Source organism: Equus asinus, chromosome 29 (genome assembly GCF_041296235.1).
Source record: "Equus asinus isolate D_3611 breed Donkey chromosome 29, EquAss-T2T_v2, whole genome shotgun sequence".
Classification (NCBI taxonomy): domain Eukaryota; kingdom Metazoa; phylum Chordata; class Mammalia; order Perissodactyla; family Equidae; genus Equus; species Equus asinus.
The window spans coordinates 40,738,610-40,749,435 of NC_091818.1; the positions used below are offsets into that span (position 1 = coordinate 40,738,610).

The 10,826-nt window shown below is 39.8% G+C and overlaps 1 protein-coding gene across 17 annotated transcripts in view; it reads right to left on the bottom strand.

The window, feature by feature from the left end:
• Positions 1–9,473, bottom strand: part of TASOR2 (transcription activation suppressor family member 2) — a 76,669-nt gene extending 67,196 nt beyond the window's left edge. For 6 of the 17 annotated variants that reach the window (XM_070500993.1, XM_070500992.1, XM_070500999.1 and 3 more), the window contains exon 1: positions 8,773–9,473. In XM_070500993.1, coding sequence (XP_070357094.1) covers positions 8,773–8,833 — 61 coding nt within the window. In that variant the 5' untranslated portion in view covers positions 8,834–9,473. Of the gene's footprint in view, positions 1–6,651; positions 6,780–8,772 lie in introns of all 17 variants that reach the window. The other 11 variants (XM_070501000.1, XM_070500995.1, XM_070501001.1 and 8 more) reach the window with 11 other exon arrangements.
• Positions 9,474–10,826: the final 1,353 nt, after the last annotated feature.

A 10,826-nucleotide genomic window follows, 5' to 3' on the forward strand; every position in this document is an offset into this window, starting at 1 on the left:
AATTTTAAGATATATAAAAATGTTTGCCATGTACAAAAGTTTAAATGTCTTTTGATGTCAAGATAATCATGCACAGATGGAATGAAAACCAAGGTACTCCTTGCTATTATCTGAAGTGCAAAGTCCATTTGGAATCACGGGTTTACATTTCAAAAGATGACCTAAAATACTGTAAGCCCCCACACACACAAAAGCTGTGAGAAGTAATGCCCTCTCTCTAGTAGGTCTCCAAGGGTTTCCCCACTACCATACTCACAGAATCCAACAAGTTAGAAACAAAGGCGCTCTCTAACCTTGAAGTACCATACAACCATGGGAGTCCTCACCTTTCACGGAGGCTCGACCAAAACTTCACTCCCTAAAGCCCCCTGAAGGTAGGAAACCTAGTCTGTCCCTTCTCCCACTCTCCTCTGCACCCAGCGCTCTGGCAGCCAGCTCACCGGCCAAGTGGGGTGCCCCCGCCAGCAGTGGAGAGCCCGAGCTGGGGGTGGGGGGCGGCCCTTGCTCCTCACCTCATGGTGCGTGGGGGAGGGGGCTGTGCCTCTGTCCAGTCGGACCCGCCGGCCCCCTCCCGCCAGCGACGGCCAGTGCGGTGGCCGGGGCGGCGCGGGGCGGGGCCTTTTAAAAGTCAACGAGGGCGGCATACCGCGAGCCTGAGCCTGGCGCACCGCCGCACACTGCAGACTCCGGTCGAAACTGGAGGAGAGGGGTCATGGGAGTAAGTGAGCAGAGTGCCCTCGGTCCTCTATTTCTCACGTCACCCAATACCTCTAGGTAGTTTTATTGGTACTTTACAGTGATGCTCCAAGTTTCAATTTTCTCTTGGCTTTTGCCCGCAGGCACCCAGTAACCATGCAGGATTGCAAATCTCAGACCTAAACCGAAATCTGTCTTTTCACTACAGCGACCCCTACTCATTCATTCTAATTCATTGCCCCTAAAAGCTTTCCCCTTATCGAGTACATAAACTCACCGGCTAGGGTTTCGTGGGGCTTTGTTGTTTAATTTACAAAATAAAAGGCCTATTGAATATGGTTTTGAATACTCCATATACCCCCAAAGATGCTGATACTAGCACCTGGGGTGGGGATGGGGGTGCTTGTCCCTCCCACTAAGCCACGCGGCTCTAACAAAACTCACCCACGGAAGATAAAACTGAATGGGAGGGAGGAAAGTGAAGCATTTGGCCTGACCTAAGGACATCTTCACTTTTGACTTATGCTTTAACCAAGTAACCTAAGACACTCACATGCATCTCGTGGACTGTATCTGCATTTGCTAGAGGAAAATGCAGTCAGGAGATCCTAGAGAATCACCACCACTACTGTGTCGTACATATAGAAAACATAGGAAGATCTGAACTCACAAAGCAAGATATTTATGGTGACATTTTTAGACATCCCTCTAAAGTAACTGACCTATGTTCGGCGCTCCTGAACAAACTGAGTTTACTAATTTACGCTTTAGCATTAAACTGTCAGCCTGCAATGAAATGGTTGCATTAAACTCATTACTGTATTTATTACAAGAATATTGTTAAGTAGTCTTGTCCCTCTGACAAGAAAATTCTAAGAATAAATTTCTCTCAAGGACAATTAGATTTTAAGACCTACCTTGGGTTCTTTTGATTATTACACATGAAAAGAGAGAAAGTGATACCTAACCCATGCCATAACAAAGATGATTTTTTTATTGCCACCACCCCTAGATATATCCCATCCTAAACGCCCAGAACAAAGAACAGGGCTTCACTAAAGTGGTTCACAGAGAAGCAGGCATAACCACAGGGTGAAGCAGGTGCCTCAACTGGTCAAATTAGGCCTCAGGAGCTGGGGTCTTGAATATTCCTTCTCCTAATGAGGGAGCAGGTGTACCCAAAGGTTCTAAACAGGGTCTATTTCTACATGCCAGGGAGGGAGTGAGTCTTTACAAAGAATATCAGCAAGGGATTTATTTCTCCAATTAAGTATTGTTAAAATCTTATTAAGGAAAAACAGAAAGCATGCCCCACACACATTTCTTACGATAAAAGTAGTAATAAAAAAAAGAGAAGCCAAATTTAAAAACAAAAACAAAAGGCCAACAGAGTTAATCAATAGAACAAAAAGCTGGTTGTTTTAGAATAATCTTTTAGCAAATATAATCAAGAAAAAAATTAAATATCAGGGACAAAAAGGACAATGCAACCACAAATAGAGGGAAAAGAGGTCTGAAACTATAAATTATCCTACACAATTTATACCAATAAATTTGGAAACTATAAAAATACAATTTACCAACACTGGTCTAAATGGAAGAAACATCTAAATAAACCAAGTATGATGAAAAAACTGAAAGAGTAGTCATAGTCCTACTCTATCTCCCAAAAGACCAGTTCCAGAGTTTTATTCAAGTTTCACTCTTCACTTATCAAACTGTCAAAAACCCACAAGTTCAGCAATGCAATCTTCTTGGGAAGTTGTGGGAAACAAAGCGAAAGAAGAGCAAATGATCAGGAGAAAATACTATGTAGGTTATAAAAGACTTATTTATACATTCAGATAGATCAATAGAATATAAAAATAGAAATACACAGTTCAGAAATTATGAATAGCCAAACACATTTCAAAACACCTCTAATTTACAGATTTAAGAAGCCAAACAACCCAAGCAAGACAAAGATATATCACAGCGAAACAGCAGAAAACTAAAGATGAAGAGAAAAATATCAGAGCAGAGAAAAAGGAATTGACAGACTGACAGCTAACATCTCAATAGCAATAATGGAACCCAAGATAGAGGAATGAGATCTTCAATGGTACTAAAAGAAAACAACTGCCAAACTAAACTGCTATATTCAGCAAATAAATGACAGTGAGACAAAGACATTTTCAGGTAAACAAAAACAAAGAAAGTTCATCATCAACAGACCTTCAATAAAAGCAGTTCCAAAGTATGTACTGTAAGCAGGAAAAAAAAAAAAAAAAAAAAAAAAGCCCTAGATGGACGGTCTAAAAGATAAAAGAAGCAAGGGATAACAGAGAAAGTAGTGAAAGTATGGGAAATGTAAACAAGTACTGACTGTAAAACACAATTAATTCTAAACATGTCCCCTTCTGGTGGGTGAGAATTTTTTTAAAACAATTAAAATACAAGATAATAACATATAAGTCATGAAGGGGTTGAATGAAGTTAAACTCCCAAGGATCTTGTATTGTCTCAGAGGAAGGTAAAGTTATAGGTTATTTTGAGATTTTGAAAAGTCAAAGATGCATGATATCTCTAGAATAATTTAAAAAGAAAAAAGTATATAATTTCAAACTAGTATATGGGAAAAGTGGAATGATAAAAAACATTAAATCAATATTTTAAAAAGTAACAAAAAAAGAGAGAAAAGAAATACAGAACAGCCAAGGAAAAGAGAAAGCACAAAAATAGGAGCAATTGTAGTAAATGTAAATAGGCTATATGTCCCAGCTAAAAATGTTTTAAAATTGCATTAATAAATTCCAACAGATGATATTTAAGAGACAGATCTAAAATGTACAAGTGCATATGAATCTACAGCTATCTCAAAATAGTTTAGTAAATGAAAAAAACAAAAAATAAACATAAAAAGAAATACTTGATAGAGATAATCACAAAAGGATTCACTGAAAAGACTACGATAACTGATAAACTACAAGCAAGATGAATTAACAGAAAGGGGTAAGGGAAATGAGAACAGAAATATTCACTATCTGGAATGAAAAAAGGAGGCATAATTACACATGGTTCAGACATTAAAGATAGTGGGAGGATACTTTTAACAACTCTATGCCAATAAATATTAAAAATTTAATAGATAAAGTCCTAGAAAAATCTAACTTACTATAACTGTCATAATTTTTTTTAAAAACCTAAGTAATCCTGTAATCACTAGTTAAAAATCTGCTACCAATAAAACTTCAGACCCAAGTGGATTCAATGGCAAATTCTACAACTGCTTATCCACATGAGAATAAAGTTAACTTATACCTATACTCCAAACTACACACAAACAATTCCAAAGATACAGACATGAAATGAAAATCTTTAAAAATTTAGAACTTCTGCTCATCAAAACCACCACCAAGGGAGAGAAAAGGTATTTGCAACCCATTTAACTATCAAAAGATTAGTACCCAGAGTATGTAAAGAAGTCCAACAACCCAACAGTCCAACAACCCAATAAAAAATAGATAAATGGACAAAGGATATGAACAGTTAGTACAAACAAAAAGGGAAAAAGTCCTTTAAACATATGAAAAGATGATCGAACTCAGTCATAATAAAATGTAAATTTAAATAAACTCATACCACTTTTCACTTAGCAAGCTATCAAAATCTACAATTCTACCAATGCATTCCGTGAGGTGGGGAAGCTTTAGGAAAATTGTCTCCTTAGTACACTGTGAGTAAGAGTACAAAATCCCAGAGAAAAGCAGTTTGGCAATATCTGTCAAAATTTCAAAAGCATTTATCTTTTGACCCAGTAATCACAGTTCTGGAAATTAATAATACAGAAATATGTGCTCAAATCCAAAATGACAACTCTACAAAGTTACTCCATGCACTACAGTTTTTAACAGCAAAAGACTAGAAAATCAAATAGTCAGTCAACCTACTATAGACTAGTTAAATAAACTGGTACAGCCACACAGTGGGAAACTGTGCTCCTATGCTGTACAAGGAGCATACTTCCTGTATACTCATTTGTCAAGATTTCTAGGATATACTGGTATGTGGAGAAGAAAATGTAGCATAGCAGAAATTAGAGTAAGAAAGAAGAATATAAAAAAATACACTGGGGAATGAGCTGAATAGGTACAGGGAAGAAAGACTGTTCAGTGTACGTCTCTACATATTTCTTAATTGTTTAAATAAGTGATCCTAGTAACCTAACTTAGCAACAGGAGGAGTTCATCAACTTGTGCACATATAACATATTAAAAAAACTGTACATATTAATAAGAGAAAACAAGCACCCAATAGAAAAAGCGGAGAAAACATGACTAAATATTACACAAAAGCGAAAAGACTCTCAATTTCTTTTAAGTAATCAGAGAAATGTAGTTTAAAATCACAATAATATATCACTTCACTTCCAGCAGAACGACAAAAATGAAAAAAGTTGGACAATGCGAGATATGGAGAGAATGGAGAGCAAAGGGAGGTTTCATTCACAACTGGTGCAGCATAAATCAGAACAAGCATTTAGGAAAAGTTAGATATTATCTAATGAAATTGAACATGTACACACCCTCCCAATGGATCCAGCAATTCCACTACTAATACACCCAAACAAAAGTATTGTATATATGCACTTGGAGACGAACAAGAACGTTTATGAGCAGCACTAATTGTAACAGCCCAATGTTGAAAATAACCAATATGTTCATAAAGAATAAAAAGGGTAAATATGTAATATATTCTTACACTAGACCATTATATTTCAATGAAAATGACTGAATTATAGCAGTGGTTCTTAAAGTGGTGACGATGCTAATGTATGTGATTTTTTGATATTATATAACGAAATGTGTGATCTTTTGGGAGATCTACATAATTCAGTGAACTATCTTCCACGTGACCAAAGCATGGGTGAAAGATCTCTTCAAAATGCAAGACAGACCAACGGGTTTTAATGTCATAGAGTTTGAGAAGTTCACTAATACGGTTTAAAATTCTACACTGCAGCTAACTTTTAAGAAACCATTAGGTTTTGAGGAGTATCAAAGAAAAATATAACTATTTAAAAAGGTTATTAAAACATTTCTCCCTTTTCTAAATACACAGCTGAGGCCAGATTTTCTTCATATACTTCAATCAAAACAACATATTGCAACAGAATGAATGCAGATGCAGCCATGAGACTCTTGCCATGAAAGATATCTGCAAAAATGTAAAACAATGCCACTCTTGTCACTACTTTCTTTTGTTTTGGAAAATAGTTATTTTTCATTAAAAATATTTATGTTAAGATGTAATAGACATTATTACTTTTAGAGGTACCAATAAATATGCCATACATTTATTGGTATCCACAAACATACCAATAGATGCCATATCTAACATATTTAATTTTTTTTTTAGTTTTACTATCTAATAGGATATAACCACATAAACAAAAGATCTTTGGGATCCTCAATAGTTTTTAAAAGGGTAAAGGAGTCCTGAGACCAAAAAGTTTCTGTTACTAGACTTATCATGGTGATCATTTCACAACGTATGTAAATGTTGACTCACTATGTTGTATACCTGAAACTAACATAATACTGTATGTCAACTAGACAACAACAACAACAGAAAAGTTTCTGAACTGCTGAACTACAAGCACAAGCTTCCACCTAGGTGAATCTCAGAAACGTAATGTTTAACAAAAGTAATTCACAGAATATACAGTATGATTCTATTTAAATAAAGTTCAAAAATAGGTGAAAGTAAGCAATATGTTGGTTAAGGATACAAATATAAGTAATAAAACTGTAAAGGCAGGCAAGGGAATAATTAACACAAAATTCAGAATGACCAGGGTTATGGGGGTGATGTTCTCTTAAGCTGGGTACACAGATATACTTTTTTTTTTTAACAGTACATATAAACGACATATATCACAACAAAAATATTAGTAGAAGAAACAAGGAGACATACCTATTCTCCTAGAAGGAAAAACTCAAAAGAATGTCTCTTCTCAAATTAATCTATAAATTCAATGCAATCACAAACAATATCCCAACAAGATTTTCTATAGAACTTGAAAAGATGGTTCTAAATTTCATCTGGAAGAAAAATGCAAAGAAGAGCCCAAAGCTTTTTTCAAAAGAAAGTACCAAAATATACTATAAAGCTACAATAATTAAAACAGTGTGGTAATAGTTAAAAGGGTCAAAGAAGAGAGTTCAGAAACCAATTAAAAAAAAAAAACGAGCAAAGGATATGACCCAGCCAAAAATGTTTAACTTTCTTATTACCCAAGGAAGGTAAAAATTAAAATGAAATGTTATTTTCACTTAGTAGAAAATTAGTAAAATATTAAAGAAATACTGTTACCATCCAGTGCTGGCTAGCTAGGAAATAAAAACACACCTTTTCAGAGAGTGAATATAAAAGGGTACAATCACTTGAGGGCCATTTAACAGCATTATTATCCAGCTCTCATAAGGAATCGATTCTAGACATACTATCATGAGCCCATGAAGCATTGTTTATAACAGCAAAAAAGATAATCACTGCAGCACTGCTGGTAATAGGGAAGAACTTGAACATAACTTAAACGTCCATCAGGAGAGGAACGAAGGACTCATTTGATAAACAGATGCCACATCTATTTAATTATACTAAATAGATATCATACCGCATTTATTTAACAAACACCACGTCTCAGGCAAGTTTTTAGGCACTTCGAGGATTTCAATTTATTGAAGCAACTATGTTTGGATTACAGGAGATGCTCATGATACAGCTCTTTGTAAAGAGAACTGGTTACATTTGGGCAAGTGTTCTGAAAACACAAGATTTCAAACACCGTTTTTTGCCTCTCTTAAAATAACTGTGGACACTTTGTCACTTTTTATTTTTCTCTAGTCTGGGTTATTACTGAACATATTACATAGATCGATCCAGTTCTAGAAGGCAGTTTTTCAACAGAAGAGTATTCTTTCACTATTGAGGAACACCTGCTTCGTTATAAACCTCCTGAGGGGGCTTCCTACCAATCTCAGATCCTGTAAGATTAAACGTACACACCCCCTTTTTATCTTCTAATGCTCTTTCAGGGGAAAACTGTGGGTCCTTAGATCACCAGTCCACTACGTGACACCATATACTCCGACAACCCTCAGGTTTAGAATTTACATTTTCATAAACTTCATCATTCTAACTTTACCTTACAGGGAGAACAGAGCAGGGTAACAGAAAAGGTGTATTTAAATTTTGGGATTTCAAACAGATGGTTATTAAATGAAATTTGAGGATTTTCAAAGTATCTTCCTCCAGTTTTGAGGTTAATCTGCCACGTTCTCCCCGACAATGCTGCCTGGTGCCACCTTCAGACAGACTGCCGGGTTACAGGGACTGGCCTATTATGACATTCCTTACGCACTACTTCGTTTTCCTGCTAAATGAGCCTCCCAATGGGTGGACCCCTTCCTTTTACGCCTACTTTAAAAAGGAAAGGGGCCCGGACTGCCGTGAAGTCTCCCCAGAGAGAAACTCGAGGTGCAGATTCATCCAGAACCCTCAGACAATTATCGACTAGTCGGTCCAAACCAAACGAGCAAGGCTTCAACTAAGCATTTCTTATCGCGTCCCTGAGGATGAAGCTGTCCTCTGACAGGCAATTCAAAGGACACGTTGCAGCCGTTCTAGGCTGTCTGCCTCAAAAAGGGGAAAAACGCACTCTGAAGCCCTAGACGAACTTGTAAAACGCTGACTTCCTCCAAACGAGTCAGGATCGACATAATAGCAACATTGAGAATGGCCACCGGTGTGAAAAGTGGCCATTCCCCAAAAAAAGCAGCCAAGAAAAGCAAAGCAAAAGCCAAGCCTACCACCACCGACCTCTCCCACCCCAGCGCCCCAGAGCAGGGTAAACAGGCCAAAGCGCGTTAGTCACTCACCGTCCCAGAAAAGCATGCAACGGCAACCGTCATCTTAAACTTTCTTAACATAACAACAGCGAAGCCCGCGACAGACACGACCCAAGGCCAGGCAGCCAGCGCGCCCCTGCTTCCTCCCAGGTGTCACAAGGGTCCCCGCAGCGCGAGGTTTTACCTGTCCTTCGTGCCGCCGCCGCCCCCGACGACCTGAGATTACTGTTCAATTTCTTCCCCATGCTTTCGCAGGTCGTCCACGCCCCCAGACATGCGCTTCCTTTCACTGGGTCCCTCGTGGCCAAATGTGACAGAGATGCTCTCGGACCCTGTTAATACGCGGCCGTCTCGGCCTCCTTCCCAGCCAGGGAGCCCTGAGTCGCCCTTTTCCGGGACTCCTCTCCTCCCGGGTTTCCAAGGGGCGCCCTCGGCCTCCCGTCACCACAGCCCGTCAGAGGCGCGCTGGAAGCTCCACGTCGCAGCCCGTCCTTCCTCTCCGCCCTTGTGCCAGCGCGCGGGGAGGGCGGCCCGAGGCGCCCGCGGGAGACACGCGGGACCGGCGTCCAGGCTCCGAGCCCGCAGGCCCCGCCGCGCTCCTCAGCCAAGCGTCGTCCCTTTTCCAGAGGCTCATAGATAGGAATGGACCCCAAGACGCGCCGGGGCCTGAGGGAACATGTCGCCTTTCTCAGCGACGGGGGCTGGGAACCGGAAGTAAAACCCCGCGGCCTCAGGAAGGGGGGGGGGGGGACGGACGGAAAAAAAGAGAAAGTGAAAACTGAACTGTGGCGTCCCCGTAGGAGGCAGGAGCCAATCGCTGAGGAAAAAGCGACGCGCAGGCGTGCGCTGCGACCGGCGTCCACGCGGCGCTCACTGTCCCCTCTGCGCAGGCGCGAGGTCGCAGCGCGCCCCAGGATTGGACGACGGAGTCTCGTGAAAATGATGGCCCAGCGCGGGGTGGGGTGGGGCGAGACCGGGAATCTCGCGGGGCTGGACATCGCCGGATGCGGAAGCACGCACGGGAAGACGCGGGAGACGCCGCCATGACTTACGCGCGTGATTTTGGGTCTCCTTCGCGTTCTGGTCGGGTGTCGGTCTCTCCTTGAGGGTCCTGTTGAGGCTGCTGCGATGACTCTTGTTTTGTCTTGCCCAAATGGGACATTAACCAATCTCGTTCTTGTAATTTAATAAATATTAAATCCACTAGCATTTGTTCACGTGCTAGTTCTCTAGTAAAACACCTGTATAAATTTATAGTGTATGCAGAGAGCACCAAGGGACCACAAATAGCGTTAATCCTACATGATGGGAATATAAAGATTTTCTCATTCAATAGCACGTTTTATTGTTTGCTGTGGTCAGATGCTGAATTAAACCCTAGAATTACGGTTGTGAACAAGCTGGACAGGGATCCTGCACATCATGGAACTTATTCTAGAGACGGATGCCGAACAGTAAGAAGTAGACCACCACTACTGCAACAAAAAATAGAATTTCATTTAACAATACTGCTGTGAAAACAAAGCTAGAAATGATGTTGGAGGCCGGAGGCCAGGAGCAGAAGAGGCAGAGCTATAAGGTCTCACTGAATAAAGGACATTTGAGGTCAAAACCCCATGACGAAAACAGAACAAACCAACCTTTGAAAGAAGTGGAGGAAGAGCTTTCCAAGCAGAAGGCAAAGCAAGTGGAAAGGCCCCAGAAGTGAAATTAAGTGTGTTCTAGAACTGAAGAAGGTTGGCTGTAGAAGAAGAGAATGAAATATAATAGATATTTTGAAAGTACAATCCCGCATTGCGTTACAACTGGGTTATGTTCTGAGAGATGCATCATCAGGTGATTTTGTTACGCAAACATCATAGAGTGTAGTTACACAAACCTAGATGGTATAGCGTACACAACTAGGCTATATGGTACTAATCTTAGGGGAGCATTATCATATATGCAGTCCTCCATTGACGGAAATGTCATTATGTGGCACATGACTGTACAGGCATACCTTGGAGATGTTGCAGGTTTGGTTCCAGACCACACCAATAAAGTGAATATTGCAATAAAATGAGTCATGCAAACTTCTTAGTTTCCCAGTGTTATAAAAGTTATGTTTACACTCTGCATAAGTCTATTAAGTGTGCAATAGCATTATGTCTAAAAAAATAATTACATACCTTAATTTAAAAATACATCATTGCTAAAGAATGCTAACCATCATCTGAGCCTTCACTGAGTTATAATCTT